The sequence below is a fragment of the Eriocheir sinensis genome, chromosome 3 (assembly GCF_024679095.1).
Source record: "Eriocheir sinensis breed Jianghai 21 chromosome 3, ASM2467909v1, whole genome shotgun sequence".
NCBI lineage: Eukaryota > Metazoa > Arthropoda > Malacostraca > Decapoda > Varunidae > Eriocheir > Eriocheir sinensis.
The window spans coordinates 14,733,777-14,758,618 of NC_066511.1; the positions used below are offsets into that span (position 1 = coordinate 14,733,777).

The following is a 24,842-nucleotide window of genomic DNA, read 5'->3' on the forward strand; positions in this document are numbered from 1 at the left end:
TTTTGTGTGGTATGTGCTAATCTCTCTCTCTCTCTCTCTCTCTCTCTCTCTCTCTCTCTCTCTCTCTCTCTCTCTCTCTCTATTTTTGACACGGAAGTCTCAGTCATTTCACACCAAACACCAACGCTTCGTCACTTACAATATTTCCTCTTACTTCCACACACACACACACACACACACACACACACACACACACACACCACTAGTACGGACAGACTTACCTACCTACCACTGGCTCATGCTTCATCTAAATGCTAACTAATGGGGTCAGATGTAAATTTACCATGAGCTTGTACAGTATCAAAGACCCATTGGACGAGTGAATAGAATCTGAGCGAAATCTAGACACGGTGTTGTATTAGTTAGGCGGGTACTGTATGTTTGTGTCCTTAGGGAGTATCGGAAAGTTGGATAAACACACTGTAAACACAACCTCTCTTTCGGCCACCTCTTTGGATTCTTTTTTAGGAGCAGCGAGTAGCGGACTTTTTTATTTCATTATTGTTTCCTTTTTTGTGCCCTTGAGCTGTCTCCTTTGTTGTAAAAAAAAAAAAAAAAAACAAAAAAAAAATAATAATAATAATAATAAAAATAAAATAAATAAAAGGTGGACTGCTTGGGGTGCCGTCCTTCCCTGACCCTCGACTGTGCGTGCCAACATCAGTGCCGCGCATGGGGTGCCTTGTGGTCAGAAGGTTGCTATAGTGAAATCAGATTGGCGAGAAGGCCCACGGGAGCCAACACAAAAATGATCTCGCCAATCTGGTTTCACTATAGTCACCCACAAGCACCAATGGCTAGTCTATTGGTCCACATCAGCGTTGCCAAATTATCATACTCATCGCATTGCACTATCGTAGTTTCTGAACGATAACTCTAGCAAAAAACACAAAAAGCATCAATAAATAACGGTTTTAACGCTAACTTTAATGTTCTTTCGTTGTTTGTGTGGGTGCGGCAGTCTTCAGGCCTAAAAATGATAAATGCAATGTTCAGAGTACGACAAATTGGCAACGCTGGTCCACACCTAACTAACACAACACCATGTCTATATATTTTGCTCAAACTCTATTCAACTGACCCATGGGTGCTCAATACTTTCTTTGTTGACTGTACACAGGAGAATCACAGCCCACTAGTCGCTATGTAACAAGGCCAGGAGTGACAATCTGCTAGAGAATAGACGCTAGAGAACTTAGTACGATATATATATGCTATTACTGGTTATAATAAGTGAAATAAATCATCCTTCAGACCGATGAGATTATGATTACATGCCTCTATATTTCACTCTATCGCCTTATTTCTCAAACGTCGTATTATTCTTCAACAACACCAGTATGGCTGCTTTGTCTATTTTGATCCGTTTTTCAAGGCATAGTCAGTTGGTTCGTTTGACTTTTTTATATTACCCTTTACAACTGAGTCTGCAAAACGTCGCCTAAACTCTATGGAAATCCAACACTTTTAATTCACTCTGACCCAAAAAATGGAAGTAAAAACTCATAGTAGCCACACAACTGGTCATCTCCATGCAATGAGTCAATGAATCATTCCCACCACCCACTCGGTACCTCTCACAGACAAGCTCTCGAGGCAGTCTGGTACACTAGAGGTTAGAGAACTGTCCCACACCACATAATGCCACACTGAAATTCCCTTATACTACACAAGCAATGTTTTGATAAGGTTAATTATTAGTGATGTACCCGGTAAAATCCTGACAATTGTAAATATATTCTGAGGTATTTCAACTGCTATTCTATTGGTACTCTGTTTTGTGATGTAATACTACACAAGCAATGTTTTGATAAGGTTAATTATTAGTGATGTACCCGGTAAAATCCTGACAATTGTAAATATATTCTGAGGTATTTCTACTGCTATTCTATTGGTACTCTGTTTTGTGATGTAAATGCTTTCACATTGACACATTCACATTACCATTAAATTATTTATGAGGTATTTTCAACATCCATTGTTGTCATTTATAAGCTCGAAAGTTTTGATAATGTAAACATATCACTGAGGCATTTTCACAATGTTATTAATTTTAAATGGCATGGACTCGAGTTGGATTCGTTAAGTATACACATTCACAGGCATATATATAAGCATACATACTAAGACACACAAGAAACTTAAAACTGAAGCATGTGCTAAAACACAAGATGAGACAAGTGTTCTCTAACTCATGTGTGCTCAAACAAATTATAATCTATACTTATGTATGCAAACAGTTTGACAAAAGTTTTAATAAGACTGTTCAGTTATTCAGCAAGCAATTACATAACTATCAGGGCTACCCATATATTGTGTAGCAGTTAATTATAAAATAATCTGTAAAATGGTATATTTAATTAAGCTTTGATGAGCAGCGTTGGCCCTCTTCACCGGAAGATAATTCTCTATGCTGCTTATTTGTTAGCTATATCTCTGTTCAGAAATAATACAACACCCTGAGGCTTCTACACATGACCTCATCCCATGCATTCTTTGGTATCCCACTCATAACTATTAAATGGTTACATTTCCCACACTATTCAACATATTATTATTCTCCATTCTCTTCCTCACATTACTAAGCCACCTAAATATACTTTATCTCACACCCCATAACATATACTGGTCTCATTCTTCCCAAACTCAAAATATACAATCCTAACACCTTTAAGCCTATCATACAAAGATCCACTATATAAAACACATATACATCTAAATATCTTTGTATCTGTGAGCTTTAGTCTAAGATTGTCACTGTACGGCTCACTCCCAAAAAACAAACACGCCCACAAGCCATGCCTACCATCAAAACAGGTAGCTCCTCTTTTTTAATTATAGCCATAAATATGAGAGGGCTACATGTATTCAGAGTAGTAAAGAAATGGCAGGAATGAAAGTACTCTCTCCTGAATATAGGTTAAGTTGGGGGCATTCACTATAGCTACGCATGGCTTCAGTGGTCATCTCCATCGTATTGGCCCTTGAGCCTGTAGTGGATAAGAACCCTTTACCCCGGGACACAGGGCCAGTGTGACATCCAGGTTACCACAGTTTACCTTCCCCAAGTTTCCTCAGGCACCCATTTATTGAGCAGCCCGAAAGTGGGGATGAACAACTGGGTGAGCTACATGCCAACTGCCCCAGCTGGGATTCAAATTCATGCCCACGGATTCATAGCTAGGCATACTAACCACCTCGCCACGGAGGCACAGAACAAAGTGAATTTCAAATTTCTAAAAGTAACAGACTTAGTACATAAGCTGCACTACACACATATCTGACTCTGACCTTCCCAAAGTGGATTAGGTTGTAGGTCAAGGCAACACTTGTCAACTCCTCACAATCTCTGAGTCAATCACCTGAGAGTCAGGATTGACGGCAGATGTAATGAGCAATCAGTCAGTAATTTTTGTGTGTCTGTAGAACATGAATATAACCCTACAATTCATATCCATGCCATATTCATATCCACATGTTTTATATTGCACGGTCCACATGAACCACATACTTTGGCAGAAGAACCATTCCCTGATGTAGTTTATGTTTGTATTGGCACACAGGAATGTCTCTCCTAGGTTGCAGATTCTAATGTGCCCCCATGAGGGTTGTTACTGTCATTATTTTCACCTCTCATGGTTTCTTCCTCTCTCAAGTCAACCAACATCTCACATTTTTTGAGAAGTAGTCAAACCCTGTCAGTACAACAGTAACGCCTAACACGTGTAGTCTGCAATTCTCCAGTCACATTTTACGGCATAAACACACTAAACACAACATATATCTTCTCCCAATATGCCCCATGAGAGGAAATGTGTATTCTATATAAATGTAATATGTAAAAATTTGAAACTAGCAATTTCAAGTTATAGTAAATAAATTCTGATGATCCAGACTATATTTGGAGAGATAATTGGGATCTTTGAAAATCACTACGTCTACACCTGCTCTGCAACCCAATATGTGTTAAGTGTGCCATCATCTTAACAAACTTGAATCTTTCAGTTACAGATATTCAATAATTTTACTGCATTGAAGACATTCTGGTGATCAAAAGTAAACAAATGCAAATGTATCATCATAAAAAATCTACATAAAAATTTTAAATACAGTAAGATCTTGCATTTGATAAGTTCACATGTAGCGAATTTGCATCTAATGAGTATTTTTTGGTAACTATTTCTTGTTGGATGCGAGATCTTACTGTACCTTTACCTGTCCCTTACCTGCCTTTAGCTTCCCTGTGTCTTCTCTCCTTCCCTTAGCTCACTCAGCCTTATCCTGTATCCTGCTCCACCTTTCCTCCTTCCTCTGTCATTACTCTGCCCACTGATAGCCATTCCCCTTCTCTCAACATCATAATGAGCTGCAAACAAACAGGGAAAACAATACACCGGTTTAAATCTAATGAGAATGGACTAGCTCTGCCACTACAGCTCTATAAGTCATTTTTGTGTGTTGGGGGTGGCACAGTGATGGCTTTACAGGACATTGTGGAGGCAGGACTTGGGCAGGCGGAGGTACTGCTTGGCCTCCTCAGCATTGGATGGTGCGCAGTGCATCGGGGGATTCTTGAGCTTGTGCCGAATACTTTTCATCATCTGGAAACACAGAATGAAAATTTACGTGAGAAAGTGAGCAGTGAGCAATGGCTGCTTGAAGTGGTGGAGGCTGCCAACACGAATGAGAGAAAGAAGAAAATGCTCATGTAGAGGTTATAACGAAAACAGAACACCAGAATAGGAAAAAAAGTATGCACAGTGCCCTACAGGATATTCCTTGCGTGGTGCCAAAGTAGCCAGAACACCTATCTAGCATGTTAGATAATCAGGCTTTTACCGAACACTATGCAAACAGACTTCAACATCCAAAACTGACCCTCTCTTCTGGCCACTCAATACTGCCTTCTTTTACTGGAGCAGCTCTTAGTAGGCTCATTTGTCTGCTGATACAAATGTACAACACATCAAGAAATGGTTCCGCCAATAAAGCATGTGGTTGCGGTGGACCGTGCAATATAAGAAATAAAAAATCTTACAATGCATACCTTCCTGTTGTTCTTGGAGGCCTCCTTGTGGCGAACAATACGCTCGGGGTAGTCCTTGCCGATGACACAGTTACAAGCTTTCTGAACCTCACACGGGGCTCTCCAGGGCTTGAAGATGTAGTCCTGTGGCATATCGGCCAACTCCGGTACATAATGCCTGCAAGAGTGCGTCATGGGGGTAGTGTTAGTTTATGGCAACAGTATGTGCATAAGGAGGTTTTTTGCCATGCTCACCATTGCCTCTGTTAGCATGCTGTAAAAACTGACAGGTTACGATAAATAAGAGACAGGATCCGGGGTAAATAAAAATAGATGAACTTGGGATAATATAAAGTTGTAATGTGAAAAAACAGGATTCAGTGTAATGATTTTTGGTGTGGGGTAAATATCATGGGCAGTGTTGGTTTGTGGCTCAAGGCAATGACGGAGATTTTGTAATGTCAGCACTTAGCTCCATATTCTTAACTCGGTAGCAGCGGGGATCATGTTTCTTAATGGAGCGAGAAAAATGAGAAAAAATAATCACTCACGCAAACCATTTCATAATATATATCAAAGCATTTGTGATCAGTTTATGTATCATCTATTTTTGGGGGTTTAAATCATGGCACAAATTTGGCCCATCGCTGCTACACGGTAAAGCCACAAATTTGGCCCGTCACTGCTACCGGGTTAAACATATTGTGCTCCCATTACGTCTATTTTCCAAGGCTTTCATAGGAGTTTTGGGGAGTTTTCAGAGGTAGTTTAACGGCCTTGGTGGTTGTTTGACCTTTCTTTTGCATCATGAGCCTACAAACACACTCATTAGAACCCAACTGATCTCGTTTTTGACCTTTGGAAACAGTTGATGTGAGACCTGAAAATGTTTAACAATACCAACATTAGTCTCTTGGAAAGGTTATTTACAGGACTTTGGAAAATTGACTACAGCTCTCTTATTTGGACTGCCTGTATTCGTGATTACTGCACTACATACCAATAACATAACCATGATACATATAGCAGAGTTGAGAGGATCATACTGTTTCTCATACCCTTCCTCAGGCCAGGTCATGTCACCCTGTACCACGGCCATTCTCTGTTTGCTTCCAAAAGAACGTACGGACGATAGCTTATTCAGTGCGTGCCTATCCCATCATTGCAAGTTTAGACAACACCTAAACCACACAGTATACATGAAGAAAAGTTCATTGATGTTATGCTATGCTTCCTGAGTGTAGTGCTTCGAGTAAATCTTGAAGAATCCAGACAATTTATGTTTCTATGCACATATTGAGTACATTTCATCAAAATCACAAAGCTCCCATCAATGTACATTATGCAACCTTCTACTACTGTACTTTGTGTAATCTTCTATTGCTGTACCTTATGCATCTCCTCCTACTGTACTTTATTTTATCTCCCACTACTGAAGCGTATGTAATCCCAAACAACTATACCTTATGTAATCTCCCACCACTGAACCTCTTGTAACTTTCCACTACTGCACCTAATGTAATCTCCCACACTGTACCTTATTTATATCCAAACACTGTACCTTATGTAACATTCCACCACTGTACCTTACTTTATATCCCAACACTGTACCTTATGTAACCTTCCACCACTGTACTTTGTTTTATCTCCCACCACTGTACCTTATGTAATCTCCGGTGGGCTCAACTCTGCGGCCAAACTCAACAGGGCAGACACACATCGAGCAGTCAAGGCTCTGTTCAAAGGCGGAGGAGCTCACCCACATCCAGTTGCCAGCCGACACGGACCAGTCGGCATCAATGAGGTACTTATAGAACACCTGAAAAAGAATATAGGCTGATTTACTTCCTATGTAATTTTCGTGTATTTTGGGATTATTCTACCATACCATATTTGCAGGACCAGCACTAGATAGTCTCATTAGTAAGGAAACATATATGAATTTTCTCTAGACCTATAGTGTTTGTTTTGGTTTTGTTAGGTTATGTTAGGTTAAGTTTAGGGTATCTTCAAACACATGCTAGCCAGCACCTTATGGTATCAATCAACAAAGAATGACCTCACTTTGTTGTATAGAAAGTCTCATTAGTAAGGAAGCATATATGAATTTTCTGAGTCAAGACCTAGTGTTTGTTTTGGCTTTGTTAGGTTAAGTTTAGGGTATCTTCAAACACATGATAGCCAGCACCTTATGGTATAAATCAACAATGAATGACCTCACTTTGTTGTATAGAAAGTCTCATTAGTAAGGAAGCATATATGAAATTTCTGAGTCAAGTATCTTCAAACACATGATAGCCAGCACCTTATGGTATAAATCAACAAAGAATGGCCTCACTTTGTTTTATTGAAAGCCTCATTAGTAAGGAAGCATCTATGAAATTTCTGAGTCAAGACCTATAGTGTTTGTTATGGTTTTATTAGGTTATGTTAGGTTAAGTTTAGGGTATCTTCAAACACATGATAGCCAGCACCTTATGATATAAATCAACAAAGAATGACCTCACTTTGTTGTATATAAAGTCTCATTAGTAAGGAAGCATATATGAATTTTCTGAGTCAAGACCTATAGTGTTTGTTTGGGCTTTGTTAGGTTAAGTTCAGCGTATCTTCAAACACATGATAGCCAGCACCTTATGGTATAAATCAACAAAGAATGACCTCACATTGTTGTATAGAAAGTCTCATTAGTAAGAAAGCATATATGAATTTTCTGAGTCAAGACCTATAGTGTTTGTTTTGGCTTTGTTAGGCTAAGTTTAGGGTATCTTCAAACACATGATAGCCAGCACCTTATGGTACAAAGCAACAAAGAATGACCTCACTTTGTTTTATTGAAACCCTCATTAGTAAGGAAGCATCTATGAAATTTCTGAGTCAAGACCTATAGTGTTTGTTATGGTTTTATTAGGTTATGTTAGGTTAAGTTTAGGGTATCTTCAAACACATGCTAGCCAGCACCTTATGGTATAAATCAACAAAGAATGATCTCACTTTGTTGTATAGAAAGTCTCATTAGTAAGGAAGCATATATGAATTTTCTGCGTCAAGACCTATAGTGTTTGTTTTGGCTTTGTTATGTTAAGTTTAGGGTATCTTCAAACACATGATAGCCAGCACCTTATGGTACAAATCAACAAAGAATGACCTCACTTTGTTGTATAGAAAGTCTCATTAGTAAGAAAGCATATATGAAATTTCTGAGTCAAGACCTATAGTGTTTGTTATGGTTTTATTAGGTTATGTTAGGTTAAGTTAAGGGTATCTTCAAACAAATGATAGCCAGCACCTTATGGTATAAATCAACAAAGAATGACCTCACATTGTTGTATAGAAAGTCTCATTAGTAAGAAAGCATATATGAAATTTCTGAGTCAAGACCTATAGTGTTTGTTATGGTTTTATTAGGTTATGTTAGGTTAAGTTTAGGGTATCTTCAAACACATGCTAGCCAGCACCTTATGGTATAAATCAACAAAGAATGACCTCACTTTGTTGTATAGAAAGTCTCATTAGTAAGGAAGCATATATCAATTTTCTGAGTCAAGACCTATAGTGTTTGTTATGGTTTTATTAGGTTATGTTAGGTTAAGTTTAGGGTATCTTCAAACACATGCTAGCCAGCACCTTATGATATAAATCAACAAAGAATGACCTCACTTTGTTGTATAGAAAGTCTCATTAGTAAGGAAGCATATATGAATTTTCTGAGTCAAGACCTATAGTGTTTGTTTTGGCTTTGTTACGTTAAGTTCAGCGTATCTTCAAAAACATGATAGCCAGCACCTTATGGTATAAATCAACAAAGAATGACCTCACATTGTTGTATAGAAAGTCTCATTAGTAAGAAAGCATATATGAATTTTCTGAGTCAAGACCTATAGTGTTTGTTTTGGCTTTGTTAAGTTTAGGGTATCTTCAAACACATGATAGACAGCACCTTATGGTACAAATCAACAAAGAATGACCTCACTTTGTTTTATTGAAAGCCTCATTAGTAAGGAAGAATCGATGAAATTTCTGAGTCAAGACCTATAGTGTTTGTTATGGTTTTATTAGGTTATGTTAGGTTATGTAAGGTTAAGTTTAGGGTATCTTCAAACACATGCTAGCCAGCACCTTATGGTATAAATCAACAAAGAATGACCTCACTTTGTTGTATGGAAAGTCTCATTATTAAGGAAGCATATATGAATTTTCTGCGTCAAGACTTATAGTGTTTGTTTTGGCTTTGTTATGTTAAGTTTAGGGTATCTTCAAACACATGATAGCCAGCACCTTATGGTATAAATCAACAAAGAATGACCTCACTTTGTTTTATTGAAAGCCTCATTAGTAAGGAAGCATCTATGAAATTTCTGAGTCAAGACCTATAGTGTTTGTTATGGTTTTATTAGGTTATGTTAGGTTAAGTTTAGGGTATCTTCAAACACATGCTAGCCAGCACCTTATGGTATAAATCAACAAAGAATGACCTCACTTTGTTGTATAGAAAGTCTCATTAGTAAGGAAGTATATATGAATTTTCTGAGTCAAGACCTATAGTGTTTGTTTTGGCTTTGTTAGGTTAAGTTCAGGGTATCTTCAAACACATGATAGCCAGCACCTTATGGTATAAATCAACAAAGAATGAGCTCACATTGTTGTATAGAAAGTCTCATTAGTAAGAAAGCATATATGAAATTTCTGAGTCAAGACCTATAGTGTTTGTTATGGTTTTATTAGGTTACGTTAGGTTAAGTTTAGGGTATCTTCAAACACATGATAGCCAGCACCTTATGGTATAAATCAACAAAGAATGACCTCACTTTGTTGTATAGAAAGCCTCATTAGTAAGGAAGCATCTATGAAATTTCTGAGTCAAGACCTATAGTGTTTGTTATGGTTTTATTAGGTTATGTTAGGTTAAGTTTAGGGTATCTTCAAACACATGCTAGCCAGCACCTTATGGTATAAATCAACAAAGAATGACCTCACTTTGTTGTATAGAAAGTCTCATTAGTAAGGAAGCATATATGAATTTTCTGAGTCAAGACCTATAGTGTTTGTTTTGGCTTTGTTAGGTTAAGTTCAGGGTATCTTCAAACACATGATAGCCAGCACCTTATGGTATAAATCAACAAAGAATGACCTCACATTGTTGTATAGAAAGCCTTATTAGTAAGTAAGTATATATGAATTTTCTGAGTCAAGACCTATAGTGTTTGTTTTGGCTTTGTTAGGTTAAGTTTAGGGTATCTTCAAACACATGATAGCCAGCACCTTATGGTATAAATCAACAAAGAATGACCTCACTTTGTTGTATAGAAAGCCTCATTAGTAAGGAAGCATCTATGAAATTTCTGAGTCAAGACCTATAGTGTTTGTTATGGTTTTATTAGGTTATGTTAGGTTAAGTTTAGGGTATCTTCAAACACATGCTAGCCAGCACCTTATGGTATAAATCAACAAAGAATGATCTCACTTTGTTGTATAGAAAGTCTCATTAATAAGGAAGCATATATGAATTTTCTGCGTCAAGACCTATAGTGTTTGTTTTGGCTTTGTTATGTTAAGTTTAAGGTATCTTCAAACACATGATAGCCAGCACCTTATGGTATAAATCAACAAAGAATGACCTCACTTTGTTGTATAGAAAGCCTCATTAGTAAGGAAGCATCCATGAGATTTCTATGTCAAGACCTATAGTGTTTGTTATGGTTTTATTAGGTTATGGTAGGTTAAATTTAGGGTATCTTCAAACACATGATCACCAGCACCTTATGGTATAAATCAACAAAGAATGACCTCACATTGTTGTATAGAAGGCCTTATTATTAAGTATATATGAATTTTCTGAGTCAAGACCTATAGTGTTTGTTTTGGCTTTGTTAGGTTAAGTTTAGGGTATCTTCAAACACATGATAGCCAGCACCTTATAGTATAAATCAACAAAGAATGACCTCACTTTGTTGTATAGAAAGTCTGATTAGTAAGGAAGTATTTATGAATTTACTGAGTCTAGACTGATAGTGTTTTTGGTTTTGTTACGTTAGGTTAGGTTAAGTTAAGGCTTTAATAAAGGGGATGTTAATAGGGTTTTGGTTGTAAAAGAGCCAAGCAGGACATGTAGCAACAGTTTTAAGGTAGATAAATTCATAGTCGACAAAGACATGGCAAGAATTGGTTTACCAGTAGCATGATGGATGAATGGAACAGGCTTGGCTGTCATGTTGCAGATGCCTCTACCATAGATACATTCAAGAAAAGGTTGGATAAATTCATGGATAGTGATGTTAGGTGGGGTTAGGCTTACAGGAGCTGCCTTGTATTGGCCAACCAGCCTATTGCAGACTCCTTATGTTCTTATGTAAGCTATTTCATTGCCTCATCTCCTTTTTTTCCAGAAAAATTAAGCTGCCTACTTTTCTGTATTAAAAAGAGCACCACTGTACATAAAGTCTCATTAATAAGGAAGCATATGTGAATTTTCTGAGTCAAAGTGAAAACCTTTGAGACTGTCTGTTCTTTATTTTTCATATGAGGGCATTCTCTAATGGACATTTTACTACCAGAAATTTAGTTACCAAAGATTTAAAAATGAGGATAACACATTACTCAGACAACCCTACCCAAAACAAACCTAACCTAATTGGTAGGAAAATGTTGAGTAGCAAACAGTTCAAACATCATTTTACACGTATATGTACATACATCTATTTGTGAAGGCAGAACAAGGCATAGCAAATGGATGAGTCTATTTCCTAAAGCTTAGACCTTACCTCCAGGCCATCCTCCCATGATATCCACAGGTCCCCTCGCGTCAGGAAGCATGCCACAGCTGTCCGGCACACGTGGTGGATCCAGCCCTCCTGATAAATGACAGAGAGAAAAATTATGCTTGGATGTCTTATCTAAATAAAACAAACTGATTACGCATATCTGATTCTTTTTCAGTTTTGTGATATACTGGCAAATATCTACAAAGAATTCTGCCTTGAATTTTATGTTTTATCAATGGTTATTATGTAAAGGAGAAGAAAGGAAACACGAATGTATTGAGGCGAGATTATTCCCAACTAGTTTTGCTTACTGCTTCTTCAGCACCTGTTACCTCCTCCTTTAAATGCACCTGTGTTACCTGCCTCCTCCTTTAAATGCACCTGTGTTACCTGCCTCCTCCTTTAAATGCACCTGTGTTACCTGCCTCCTCCTTTAAATGCACCTGTGTTACCTGCCTCCTCCTTTAAATGCACCTGTGTTACCTGCCTCCTTTAAATGCACCTGTGTTACCTGCCTCCTCCTTTAAATGCACCTGTGTTACCTGCCTCCTCCTTTAAATGCACCTGTGTTACCTGCCTCCTCCTTTACCTCACTAGTCAAATATGTCCTTACAATAGTTATTATGATCATCATTATTATTATCATTATCAAACAGTGTCCAATAGTTTGAGCTGGAAGAATGCAATTACTAAGTTATAAAGCCTGGAACCCAAACACACAAAAGGCGCAGAGGCAGATTAACAATTATACAATTTGGTCAAGCAAATTCAGAGAATTAAACCCTCCAAAATTTGTTACAGAAAATAGTGACATTTAGATAGATAGACAGTAAAAGAGATTGATGGTTAATTCTTTATGATTGCATTTCAATTCATCAATTATAAAATCTGGCAGTGATACATTGTGATGGAATGGATAAGATTTATTAAACAACAATACACAGAAAACTCTAAAGTATCAGCTAAAAAGTGGCCGATACACAAATACCAGCCCTCAAGAAATATACCAATACCAATAGACACCAACACACAAATGCTAGACAAAATACAACCTTAAGTTAATACAATATAATAAATAATTACCGCATGATGAATGACACGGGTTCGAATCCGCCGCTACCACCTGGGATTTTTCAGTCATCGCTGAGTGGCTTAAGACTACCCACATGCTGTCCTGAAGACCACCCATCAACCCGGACTCTAGAGGAAACTGTCCAAGAGAAACAAAAATGAGCTCTGGGGGACAGCATGAGCTAAGAAAAGATAGCGCCACTATAAAACACTTGCCTGCGCCATGACGGGCTGGGGCCAACTACCATCCAGGCCCTTCCCGAAAAACCTACCGAAGCAATAGGCTGTAAAAAAAAAAAAAAAAAAAAAAAAAAAAAACGGAGGATCCACTCTGTAGCCTCAACTTTAACATCCTCTATCGCAGCTGCCATTGCTTTTTGTCTCCTTAAAACAGCAAGCAGTAAAAAATATGGAGACATACCACAATTCTTCATCCCGATGCCATTTCACAGGGAAAGCATATTATAAATGATCGTATCAAATAATGTTGGATCTCTCTCCCAATCCTGATGTCAGAAAAGCCCCAGCCCCACATACTAACTTTCCTTTTTTAACATGTGGCCAATAACGCCGGTAGGCTATTACATAGGGGCCTGCTGGTTGGCCCGAGCTCGTCATGGCGCAGGCAATTGTTTATAGTGGCCCCATTAATCGGCTCATGCTGCCCCCTGGAGCTCATTCTTGATTTCACTTGCACAGCTTTTTGAGTCCGGGTTGATAGGTGGTCTTCAGGATAGCATGTGGGTAGTCTTATGCCACTCGGCAGTGACTGAAAAATCCCAGGTGGTTAGCGGCAAATTCGAACCCGCATTATGGAAAACGCGGCAAATGCAGGGCCGGCACGCTAACCACTCAGCCACCGCCTCCTTAAATTATTTCATTGCATCTACTCACTTTCTTCAGCTGCCTCATGCATGCGTCAATGAAGGGGTAGCCAGTGCGCCCCTCCTCCCAGGCTTTCAGCTGGCTGGGGTTCTTGTACCAAGGAATTTGGATGCAAATGGGGTTGTCCTCCATTACATTGTACTGTAAGGAAAAGATTTGTATGATTAAAGGCTATTAAATGTGAACTAGATAAGCGGTTCCCAACCTATGGTCCACAGACCGGTGCTGGTCCATGCCTTATAATTTGCTGGTCCACCAAATAGGCGCACCTAACATCACCAAAATGTGGTGTACAAACTTGGCGCAGGGACTGTTTTTTGGGGGCCATTGAAGGTAATGGGCTAAAGAGTGGCCCATCCGGATATTTTGTTTTAATTTAATAATGATGCATGAGAAATCCTAGTTAAATTAAAGCATGTGGTTGTCTTTGTATTCGTTCATACACACACTGGTAATATTTCTGTGGGGTCTGATTCACTTATTAGAGTGAAATTCTACTGTGAAAAACAGTCACAAATTCATGTCACTGGTAAAAATGAAACTAGTAATTTAAATTTTGCCACCATGAAATATACACAAATAGATAAATATGAAAGCTCACGAAGTCACAATAAGTGACATCACCTGCTTTGCGCAGTAAAACTATGCTATTTGAGGTATCTGATACCCTCATAAAGATGTGCGCGCTGCCTCTGGCCTCAGAGCTACAGACTCAATGTTGACAGATTGTCATACTCAGCCGATTATATTTCCCAACTTCCTAAACACATAGGAACAGTTCCCATCAAAAGAAGCAATAGCTGTGGTATAACAACATTACCCTACTATTGTTGAAGACCACAGAATTCATATATACAAAACAGATCAATACAAATATTTATTTTTCACCTTTGGATTATTGGCAGACATGCAGTAGAAGAACTCCCTCCAGATGAGTTGAGCCGTGAGGGAGTGTGATGTGGGCGCCTCTCCTCGGTTCACCTTTGCGTACGTGTCCTGCACATCCCAGTAGAACCTGAAAGATGCAGACTAGTAGTAACAAAACAGTGCAAATCAATATGAACACCGAATATAATGTAATTTAATAGACGATAAAGGTAAAGTTTCGGGCATACACTATGGCTGCATGTGGCCTCAATGCTCGGTCAGTCTCTTTGGTCCTTGAGCCTGTGGTAGGGAAGAACCTATTATCTGGGACACAGGACAGGTGCGACATCCAGGTTACCACTTCCCTAAGTTTCCGCAGGTACCCATTTGTCAAACAGTCCAAAAGGGAGGATGAACAGTTGGGTGAGCTTGTGTTTTATTTGCATCTTACGAGCACTGCATGTCTACTTACTTCCTGACGGACAGGCATCCGAACCTCAGTGCTGCCGACATGCTCAAGGGTGGGCCGAGCAGATCGGGGTTGACCTGGTTGGGGAGGATGTAGCCATCTCTGGGGGCAGAATACATAACACATTAGTTTCTAGTTGAGATGAAGAAATTACATCAACACTACAAAAGCTACACCACCCTGTTTTTAGCCATCTTTAGTTTTATTCTTCTCCTTACTTAACTCATTTCCTATTTTATTTTTCATATTTTATTTTACAGGAAAGGAGGTAGCTAAAGTGAAAAAAGGAAAAAGGAAACAAAAAGGTTCATATGTATGTTTCCTGCAAATAGTAAGCAGAGCAGCCAAAGGAGGGGTAAAAATGGATGGAGAGGTGTCTTGAAACTCTCCTTTTGAAAGTATATAAGTCATGGGTTGAAGAGAATACAGACAATGGGTGGCTGTCCCAGACCTAAAGTAAAGATCACCTGAGAAAGAGAAAAGGTATCAACTGAGAGACAGAGACAAAGGGGAGGCAAGAGAGCTTCTGCAATATGTACCTGAAGGCATTTTCCTCCACAATGAGCCTGTCCTTTAGGAGAGCCAAAGCAGCCGTTTCTCCGCCAATGTAGATTGGTGACTCCCCATTGCGTGTGTATTTTTGCTCCTCCGGTGATGGCACTTGGGGGTAGAGCTGTAGGGAGAAGAAATGGAATATTACTGTGAAGTTTTTTTTATAACAGAAAAATTAATAATAAAAATAAATATAAAATGATAATAAATGTTTCCATGATTTCACGTCTCTTGTCATCAGCACTACTTAGAAATAAAAATAAGATTACTATACTGTTATTTTTTTGTTGCTGTTGCTGTTGATTTGAAATGGGTAAGATCTGGTTTCAAAGATGAGTTTTTTTTATCATCTTATCATCTAAAAATAAATCAAAATATTAAGAACAAAGCAATGAAAACAAAAGGAAAATAAAATTATATATATGTGTGTGCATCTATCTACATGTGTTTGTGGAAGGACTGATGAGAATAATGGATGATGATAAAGCATATTCATATAATCAAATGCTACAAGTGGAGACAAGGAGACAAAACAGAGATAATCACCTTTATTTTCAGCGCTAATTCATCAGATACCTCGCCAAACGTGACGTCCTCCAAGTCAGGGTTCGGGGAGGGTTTGGGAGGCAGGCCCAAGGTGTGTGCCACTTGCTGAAAAGGAAGACATGCAACTATTGTCTTTTCAGTTTCAATTGGGATATTATGATAAGACAAACTTTGCTGACATATTTTCCAAAGCAAGGTTTGTGGAATAGAGGTAAAGTTGGGGGTATACACTATAGCTGCTCATGGTCTCGGTGCTCATCTTTGTTGCATTGGCCCTTGAGCCTGTGGTGGGTAAGAGCCCATTACCCTGGGACACAAGGCAGGTGTGACATCCAGGTTACCACAGTTTTGATATTGACGAAAGGAATAACAATAATAGTTGCGATGCAGGTCCTGAGCTTGTAAAATAATATGATAAGAAATACACTATTATATCTAAAATACTTCTTAGTAATTATTTGTCTAGTCCATATCCCTTGATGCACATTATATTACATTTTACATACACACTTACATACATATCAGCAATAAAAAAATCTGAAAAATAAGACAACCTTAGTTACGTTTCCCTTACCAGAAACATCTCGTAGGTGGTGGGCGGGTGGTCTCCATTGGCCTCGATGATCTCAAAGGGGTTCCAGAGTGTGTGGGAGATCCGCTCCACCACCGTCACGCCCAACTCAGAGCACAGCTGGCGCACTGCATCATCTCGCTTGTTCCAGATTGCCTCACAGTCCTGGGAAACAGTAAAGGTTTGTAGATATGGTGATGCAAATACAGGTGCCAAGCAATATTTCTTTTTCATTTATAGTCACAGAGACAGATCAAAGGACAAACAACATTAAAATATGCCTACATTATGTAATTCCCAAAAAGTAAGGGATAAGTTACCAAAAATTAAATAATTACACTTGGTTCTATATATGTCTTGAGAGAGTTGAAGTCATATGAATGAGAAAATACAGTATACAAAGAAGGCTGTTCCAGAGTTTACCAGTGAGAAGGATGAAAGAGTAGAGATACTGGTTAACTCTTGCATCTATATATTGGACATCATTTGCTTATTCTTACCTGTTCAAATGAAAGGTGAGTCATGCCAACTTCTCTGTGTAGTGTCTTAAATATCTCGACTGGGCTCCCTTTACACACGAGGAGCTGATACCCATGTCTGCGGAACTGGTTGTCGAGGTCAATCAAAGACTCTGTCAAATACTGCTGACGGTTGTAGCCAGTGATCTTTGTCCCTGTAGAGAAAAGCTTGAATACTAAAAATAGCAGGCAAAATAAAAAAGTTGAAAAAAAACTGATAAAAGGCAACTAAATCCCATGCAAAATTAAGATAGTATTGAAGTTTCTGATTCCAAGAACTGATTGAGTGAAACTGGAAGAAAAATCTGCTAGTATATGTATTATCTTTTATATTCTGTGCATGGAATATTGACGTATTTGGCATGTAATGAAAAACTCCTAAATCATCAACCTTCCTTCAACATCGTAATCATCACCCATTTGACTTGCCATCATGCACTCTCCCAATCCAATATACTAATTATCATTTTATATATTTATATGTATTAGCTTTTTTTCTGTGCATGTAATAATGAAGTGTTTAGCATATAAAAAAACTCCTCTATTTCTCTTCCTTCATCCACCTCAACCATTTCCCTTCCTTCATCCAACTCAACCATTTCCCTTCCTTCATCCCCCTCAACCATTTCCCTTCCTTCATCCCCCTCAACCATTTCCCTTCCTTCATCCTCCTCAACCATTTCCCTTCCTTCATCCTCCTCAACCATTTCCCTTCCTTCATCCACCTCAACCATTTCCCTTCCTTCATCCACCTCAATCATTTCCCTTCCTTCATCCACCTCAACCATTTCCCTTCCTTCATCCACCTCAACCATTTCCCTTCCTTCATCCCCCTCAACCATTTCCCTTCCTTCATCCCCCTCAACCATTTCCCTTCCTTCATCCACCTCAACCATTTCCCTTCCTTCATCCTCCTCAACCATTTCCCTTCCTTCATCCCCCTCAACCATTTCCCTTCCTTCATCCACCTCAACCATTTCCCTTCCTTCATCCACCTCAACCATTTCCCTTCCTTCATCCTCCTCAACCATTTCCTTCCTTCATCCCCTCAACCATTTAACTTCATTCATCACCCTCAACCATTTCCCTTCCTTCATCCACCTCAACCATTTCCCTTCCTTCATCCACCTCAACCATTTCCCTTCCTTCATCCCCCTCAACCATTTCCCTTCCTTCATCCTCCTGAACCATTTCCTTCCTTCATCCCCCTCAACCATTTCCTTCCTTCATCCTCCTCAACCATTTCCCTTCCTTCATCCTCCTCAACCATTTCCCTTCCTTCATCCTCCTGAACCATTTCCCTTCCTTCATCCTCCTCAACCATTTCCCTTCCTTCATCCTCCTCAACCATTTCCCTTCCTTCATCCCCCTCAACCATTTCCCTTCCTTCATCCTCCTCAACCATTTCCCTTCCTTCATCCTCCTCAACCATTTCCCTTCCTTCATCCTCCTCAACCATTTCCCTTCCTTCATCCCCCTCAACCATTTCCCTTCCTTCATCCCCCTCAACCATTTCCCTTCCTTCATCCACCTCAACCATTTCCCTTCCTTCATCCTCCTGAACCATTTCCCTTCCTTCATCCCCCTCAACCATTTCCTTCCTTCATCCACCTCAACCATTTCCTTCCTTCATCCCCTCAACCATTTCCTTCCTTCATCCCCCTCAACCATTTCCTTCCTTCATCCACCTCAACCATATCCTTCCTTCATCCCCCTCAACCATTTCCCTTCCTTCATCCTCCTGAACCATTTCCCTTCCTTCATCCCCCTCAACCATTTCCCTTCCTTCATCCACCTCAACCATATCCCTTCCTTCACCCCCCTCAACCATTTCCCTTCCTTCATCCTCCTGAACCATTTCCCTTCCTTCATCCACCTCAACCATTTCCCTTCCTTCATCCTCCTCAACCATTTCCCTTCCTTCATCCCCCTCAACCATTTCCCTTCCTTCATCCTCCTCAACCATATCCCTTCCTTCATCCTCCTCAACCATTTCCCCTCCTTCATCCACCTCAATCATTTCCCTTCCTTCATCAACCTCAACCATTTTCCTTTCTTCATCCTCCTCAATCATTTCCCTTCCTTCATCCTCCTCAACCATTTCCCATCCTTCATCCTCCTCAACCATTTCCCTTCCTTCATCCCCCTCAACCATTTCCCTTCCTTCATCCCCCTCAACCATTTCCCTTCCTTCATCCTCCTCAACCATTTCCCTTCCTTCATCCCCCTCAACCATTTCCCTTCCTTCATCCACCTCAACCATTACCCTCCTTCATCCCCCTCAACCATTTCCCTTCCTTCATCCTCCTCAACCATTTCCCTTCCTTCATCCACCTCAACCATTTCCCTTCCTTCATCCCCCTCAACCATTTCCCTTCCTTCATCCACCTCAACCATTTCCCTTCCTTCATCCACCTCAACCATTTCCCTTCCTTCATCCACCTCAACCATTTCCCTTCCTTCATCCTCCTCAACCATTTCCCTTCCTTCATCCTCCTCAACCATTTCCCTTCCTTCATCCACCTCAACCATTTCCCTTCCTTCATCCTCCTCAACCATTTCCCTTCCTTCATCCTCCTCAACCATTTCCCTTTCTTCATCCTCCTCAACCATTTCCTTCCTTCATCCCCTCAACCATTTCCTTCCTTCATCCCCTCAACCATTTCCCTTCCTTCATCCCCCTCAACCATTTCCCTTCCTTCATCCACCTCAACCATTTCCCTTCCTTCATCCCCCTCAACCATTCCCCTTTCTTCATCCTCCTCAATCATTTCCCTTCCTTCATCCCCCTCAACCATTTCCCTTCATTCATCCCACTCAACCATTTCCTTCCTTCATCCCCTCAACCATTTCCTTCCTTCATCCTCCTCAACCATTTCCCTTCCTTCATCCTCCTCAACCATTTCCCTTCCTTCATCCCCCTCAACCATTTCCCTTCCTTCATCCACCTCAACCATTTCCCTTCCTTCATCCTCCTCAACCATTTCCCTTCCTTCATCCTCCTCAACCATTTCCCTTCCTTCATCCTCCTCAACCATTCCCCTTCCTTCATCCTCCTCAACCATTTCCCCTCCTTCATCCCCCTCAACCATTTCTCTTCCTTCATCCTCCTCAACCATTTTCCTTTCTTCATCCTCCTCCTCCTCCTCATCGTCATCATCATCAGCTAAGACATAAGTCCCTAACACAAGCATCCTCATTCCTCAGCATCCTCCTCTCCCCTCTCCTCACCCGCAGTCTCCCCATCGAATATAAAGACGGGGTAGAAGTTTTTAGCATCCTTGAGACCGTCGAGCAGGGCGGGGTTGTCATGGAGACGCAGGCCGTGTCGGAACCAGTGCACCGCCACCTTCGACATGACGCCTAGAAAGAGGAAAATGACATGCAATAAGTGTGAATGTTGGAAAGGAAAGGATAAATACGCTGGTCATGGCTGCTGTGTGATGTTTGGGGAGAGGTAGGGGAGTTATAAGGGGGGGTAGGGAGGGGACATCATCATCTTTAAGTTTAACCAAATGAACAGAAATCTTTAAATATTAGAGATCAAAGCGGAATGATAGAAGTGAAGAAAAAGAAATATGGTGGCCGAGGGGGAGGACAAGGGGGGTCGGGGTCATCATTACTTGTTTACGTTAATTACTCAAATAAACAGAAATCCTTAAACATTAAAGATCATAGAACAAGAAGAAAACTGAACAAAAAAAGTATGCTGGTAATGTCCGACTGTGATGTTAAGGGGTAGGCTATCAGTCACATGTATACAGAAATCTTCAAACAGCAAAGATCAAGCAAGAATAATAAATAGTAAACAAAAAGAAATGAATAGAGAAAAACACGGATAATCTATAAGAAGGCTAGATATGAATGAATGGCTGGTTCGCTTCCTCTTTGTTGTGTAACCGATCTTTCACACAAGGGTAGACAGATGAAAGGGAGTCAAAGGATCCTATGACCATTGTTAACACCGGTATTCTTGGTAAAAACAGTTAGATATAAATAAATAAATAAAAGTCAAAAGGAGTCCACGGAGGAATAATAATAATAACGGTGGTAGTGTAATAATAATAATAATAATAATAATAATAATAATAATAATAATAATAATAATGCATCAGAGAGGAGGTGGGAAATAAAAACATTCGACAAGAGGGAAACAACGTGATTAATGACCCTGAGAGAGAGAGAGAGAGAGAGAGAGAGAGAGAATGACGCACATATTGGCACCCGTTTTCCACGTGAGATAACCTGCACGTGCCGGTCTCTCTCTCTCTCTCATTCTCTCTCTCTCTCGCGTCTGATTGCTCACAATGGTTCGTGATAACGTAGACTTATTCTCTCTCTCTCTCTCTCTTGACAATCTTTGCCGTGTAGCTACCTATTGACCTCTTCCGCCTTCTCTCTCTCTCTCTCTCTCTTGACAATCGTTGCCGTGTAGCTACCTATTGACCTCTTCCGCCTTCTCTCTCTCTCTCTCTCTCTCACGACAATCTTTGCTGTGTAGCTACCTATTGACCTCTTCCGCCTTCTCTCTCTCTCTCATCATCTGACACCATAGAAGAAGCCTAACCTTCGCCGTAGTCACGTGTCTTGCCTCTCTCTCTCTCTCTCTCTCTCTCTCTCTCTCTCTCTCTCTCTCTCTCTCTCTCTCTCGTCTCCTTGGTGGAATCTCACTTTACATATATCAACCTTCTACCCTTGGCCTCTGTAAGGTTACGTAACACCATTGTATGAAAATAAAAGTGTAGGTAGCTATTTCCTTTTACAGTCTTTCAGGAGAGAGAGAGAGAGAGAGAGAGAATTATTGGCTAATTGACTGTATATCTAAAACTCTCTCTCTCTCTCTCTCTCTCTCTCTCTCTCTCTCTCTCTTAATCAATGGAAATATGCAGTTAAAAAGATTAGCAAACTATGGTGACACAATGAAAATTTATATATTAAAGCTGATATTATAGAATCTGAAACATTTATCTGAACATTGGGTGAAAATGCTTAATAATATACTGAGAGATGAAAATGTCCAAAGGTCGCTAACCCTAATGTGTGTGCAGGCATTGCATTTAAACATGAAGGCATTGCTCCCGCCCCCTTCACACACATTTTTCTTCTTCTTTTTATTCTCCTCTTATTGACACTTTAATTTTTCATATTCATGTCTGCTCACTGAGGAGACTTTTGTGCTCTAGTTTGGGTCTATATTAATTTTTCCCTTAATGCCCTTTCATGTATCTCAATAATAATGATAAAGATGATGATGCTAACAATAATAATAATAATAATAATGATGTGGAATGACACTATTACAATCACTATAACAATTATTTTTCTCTCATCACATTTATAACCTGATTGACTGCAATAGGTTGTGTAAAACTGCCATGATGTAGTTAAGAATGTCTGACTTTTGTATCCCAGGTCACTTTATATGATTGCTCAGTGTATGTGAATTTAGATAGGTGGCAGAAGCAAGCATTTCAGCATACTAACTAAAAACAAAGCTGTTTCTAATTAATATGTAGTCAAAAATGAACTGACTTCTGTATCCAAAGACTCTTTATATATGTCTGCTCAATGTATGTAAATTTAGATATATGGTGGGGGCAAGCATTTAAACCTCTTCACCAAAGCCAAAAATGTTTCACCTGTATCCCAACTCCCCTTATACGTGTCTGCTCAATATATTTAAATTTAGATATTTGCTGGAGGAAAGTATTCAAATCTTCACTAAAACCTAAAATGCTTTCCCTGCATACCAACTCTCCTTATATATGTCTGCTCAATGTATGTAAATTTGGATATATGCTGGAGGAAAGCATTTTGAGCAATTGGATTAAAAAAAATATCAGGAAACAAAAAAGCCTGTCAAGCACTGCCCCTGGAAAAAGGAGACAGTACAAGTGGCCAAAAGAGAGGGTCAGTCTTGCTTGATCCTACTGTTCATAGTACTGTTAGATAAATTATAATGCATGGTTAATTTTGTAATACTCATGGGGCTCAAAGTGCTGCACATACCTATACAGTAAATTGTGTGAGGAACTTAGGTGTCTATCTTCTATATGTATACCAGGAAAGTTGGGTGGGCATATACCTCAGTGCTTATATCCATCACATTGGCTCATGAGCCTGTAGTACTTTGAACTTTGTATCCATCTGTAGCCTCCAAATATGCCACTGAATAATATGTCAAAACACTCCAACATCTGGCAAGATCATTAAGTTTGCCAAAGTCACAATTTGTTGAGATATGTATTGAATTATTACACGTAACTTGACCATTACCAAGTGTCTTATATGTATCCTGAGCTAGTATTTTGTGTACAATATAATGCTTGTGAACTCAAACAAAAAAAAAAAAGACTAAAATATGAGAGAGGTGAATATATCTTGGATTTATTGATTATTGATTCCCTGTTGGGCAACTACTGCCATGCCAGATATCCAGTGCCTAGGAGCTATCAGTACTTTTTTACACTGTTTAATGCAACCTAACAAGACAGTAAGTAACCAACTGCCACTTGACTAAGAACTATTCATAAACCAACTTAAATAACAACTGAGTACGAGACTGCTCAGTTTGTCTATATAGAATCTGTTCCTTTTATAAGACTCTGAACGCTGTTTAATGCAACCTAACAGACATTAAGTAAGGTAACCTACATCCATTTGACTAAGAACTATTCATAAACTATCAAAACTCCATCACAGCTAACATTCCGCTGTTGAAACAGTAACCTAACTTAATCACCCTCTGGTCTGTTGGATAAATAACGAATGATACAAACACTTGATATCTGCCTTAATTATGTAAGGTAAAACGCACTCTCCAATTTCTAAAACATGTAAAAAGACTATCAGAAAAATTAGTCTTCAAAAATTACAAGGCCAAACCTGGGTAAATGTGTACTTTAGCTCCACCACCACAAAATCCCAGAAAATCTTACACCTATTTCAATTTTTTCACCCCGTAAAGAAAATGTAACACCTTAAATTATGGTTTGAAGGTAAAAATAGATACATGACCTTTACATATGGTGGTGCTCAAAATATATTTCACCTGGACAGATGGAGCTTGTGGGCCTTACCTTAATTAATGTGTAGATATCCTCAGAGCTTTTACTTTTCCCCTTTTCTCCAAGAGCTTTTATTTCTCTTCTTCGATGGTCACCAGCAGGAGGGCCTTTTGGAAGTTACTGTGGCTCACTCTGGGTGTTGCTTTGCCCTTCCTCTCCTGTGGTAAGGTTTTTGTCTTTATCTCTCCATTGTTATTCGTTGTATCACGGTTTTCTTTTAATCTCGTCTTGTCTTCCAGGTTTACAAGGAAGACGAGGAACACGGCACCCACCTCCCACCGTGGCCTTCAGTGTTGTTGTCAATGTTGTGATGGTGGGGCACACCGTTCCAAGATTATCGTACTCGGAGATCACATTTACCAGCCTCTCCCCCATAAGTATCACCAGGAAACAGGAATAATAAACCATTTTAACGATAACTACAAATAAATATCGTTATTGTGGCCCAGGAAACAGTTTAGGGGATAGATATCGGGAAATATGAGAAACTGAGTACGACAATCTGGCAA

The 24,842-nt window shown here is 39.5% G+C and overlaps 1 protein-coding gene and 1 long non-coding RNA gene across 3 annotated transcripts; both read right to left on the bottom strand.

Annotated features, from left to right (window-relative positions):
* Positions 1-24,664, bottom strand: LOC127005566 (cryptochrome-1-like). The gene is made up of 13 exons (XM_050874506.1): positions 24,346-24,664; positions 20,498-20,629; positions 17,249-17,421; positions 16,752-16,913; positions 16,178-16,282; positions 15,619-15,752; positions 15,083-15,181; positions 14,632-14,758; positions 13,753-13,884; positions 11,788-11,877; positions 6,688-6,845; positions 5,048-5,204; positions 1-4,601 (listed from the first exon to the last, which is right to left on the bottom strand). The coding sequence occupies exons 2-13, from the start codon at positions 20,622-20,624 to the stop codon at positions 4,482-4,484; spliced, it is 1,584 nt and encodes a 527-aa protein (XP_050730463.1). The 5' UTR covers positions 20,625-20,629; positions 24,346-24,664; the 3' UTR covers positions 1-4,481.
* On the bottom strand, positions 7,333-11,755 carry LOC127005575 (uncharacterized). Of its 2 annotated transcripts, none has more exons than XR_007758731.1 (3): positions 10,222-11,755; positions 9,830-10,062; positions 7,333-8,174 (listed from the first exon to the last, which is right to left on the bottom strand). It is a non-coding gene; the product is annotated as an uncharacterized LOC127005575 (long non-coding RNA). The 2 variants fall into 2 exon arrangements; XR_007758723.1 differs by having other exon boundaries at positions 7,333-7,500; positions 8,147-8,174; positions 9,830-11,755.
* Positions 24,665-24,842: the final 178 nt, after the last annotated feature.

Coding starts and splice junctions, on each gene's coding strand:
- LOC127005566 (XM_050874506.1), bottom strand. CDS start 20,624: ATGTCGAAGGTGGCGGTGCACTGGTTCCGACACGGCCTGCGTCTCCAT. Junction 17,422..20,497: donor ATTCGATGGGGAGACTGCGG/GTGAGGAGAGGG, acceptor TTTTCTCTACAG/GGACAAAGATCACTGGCTAC. Junction 4,602..5,047: donor CCTCCAAGAACAACAGGAAG/GTATGCATTGTA, acceptor CTGTGTTTCCAG/ATGATGAAAAGTATTCGGCA.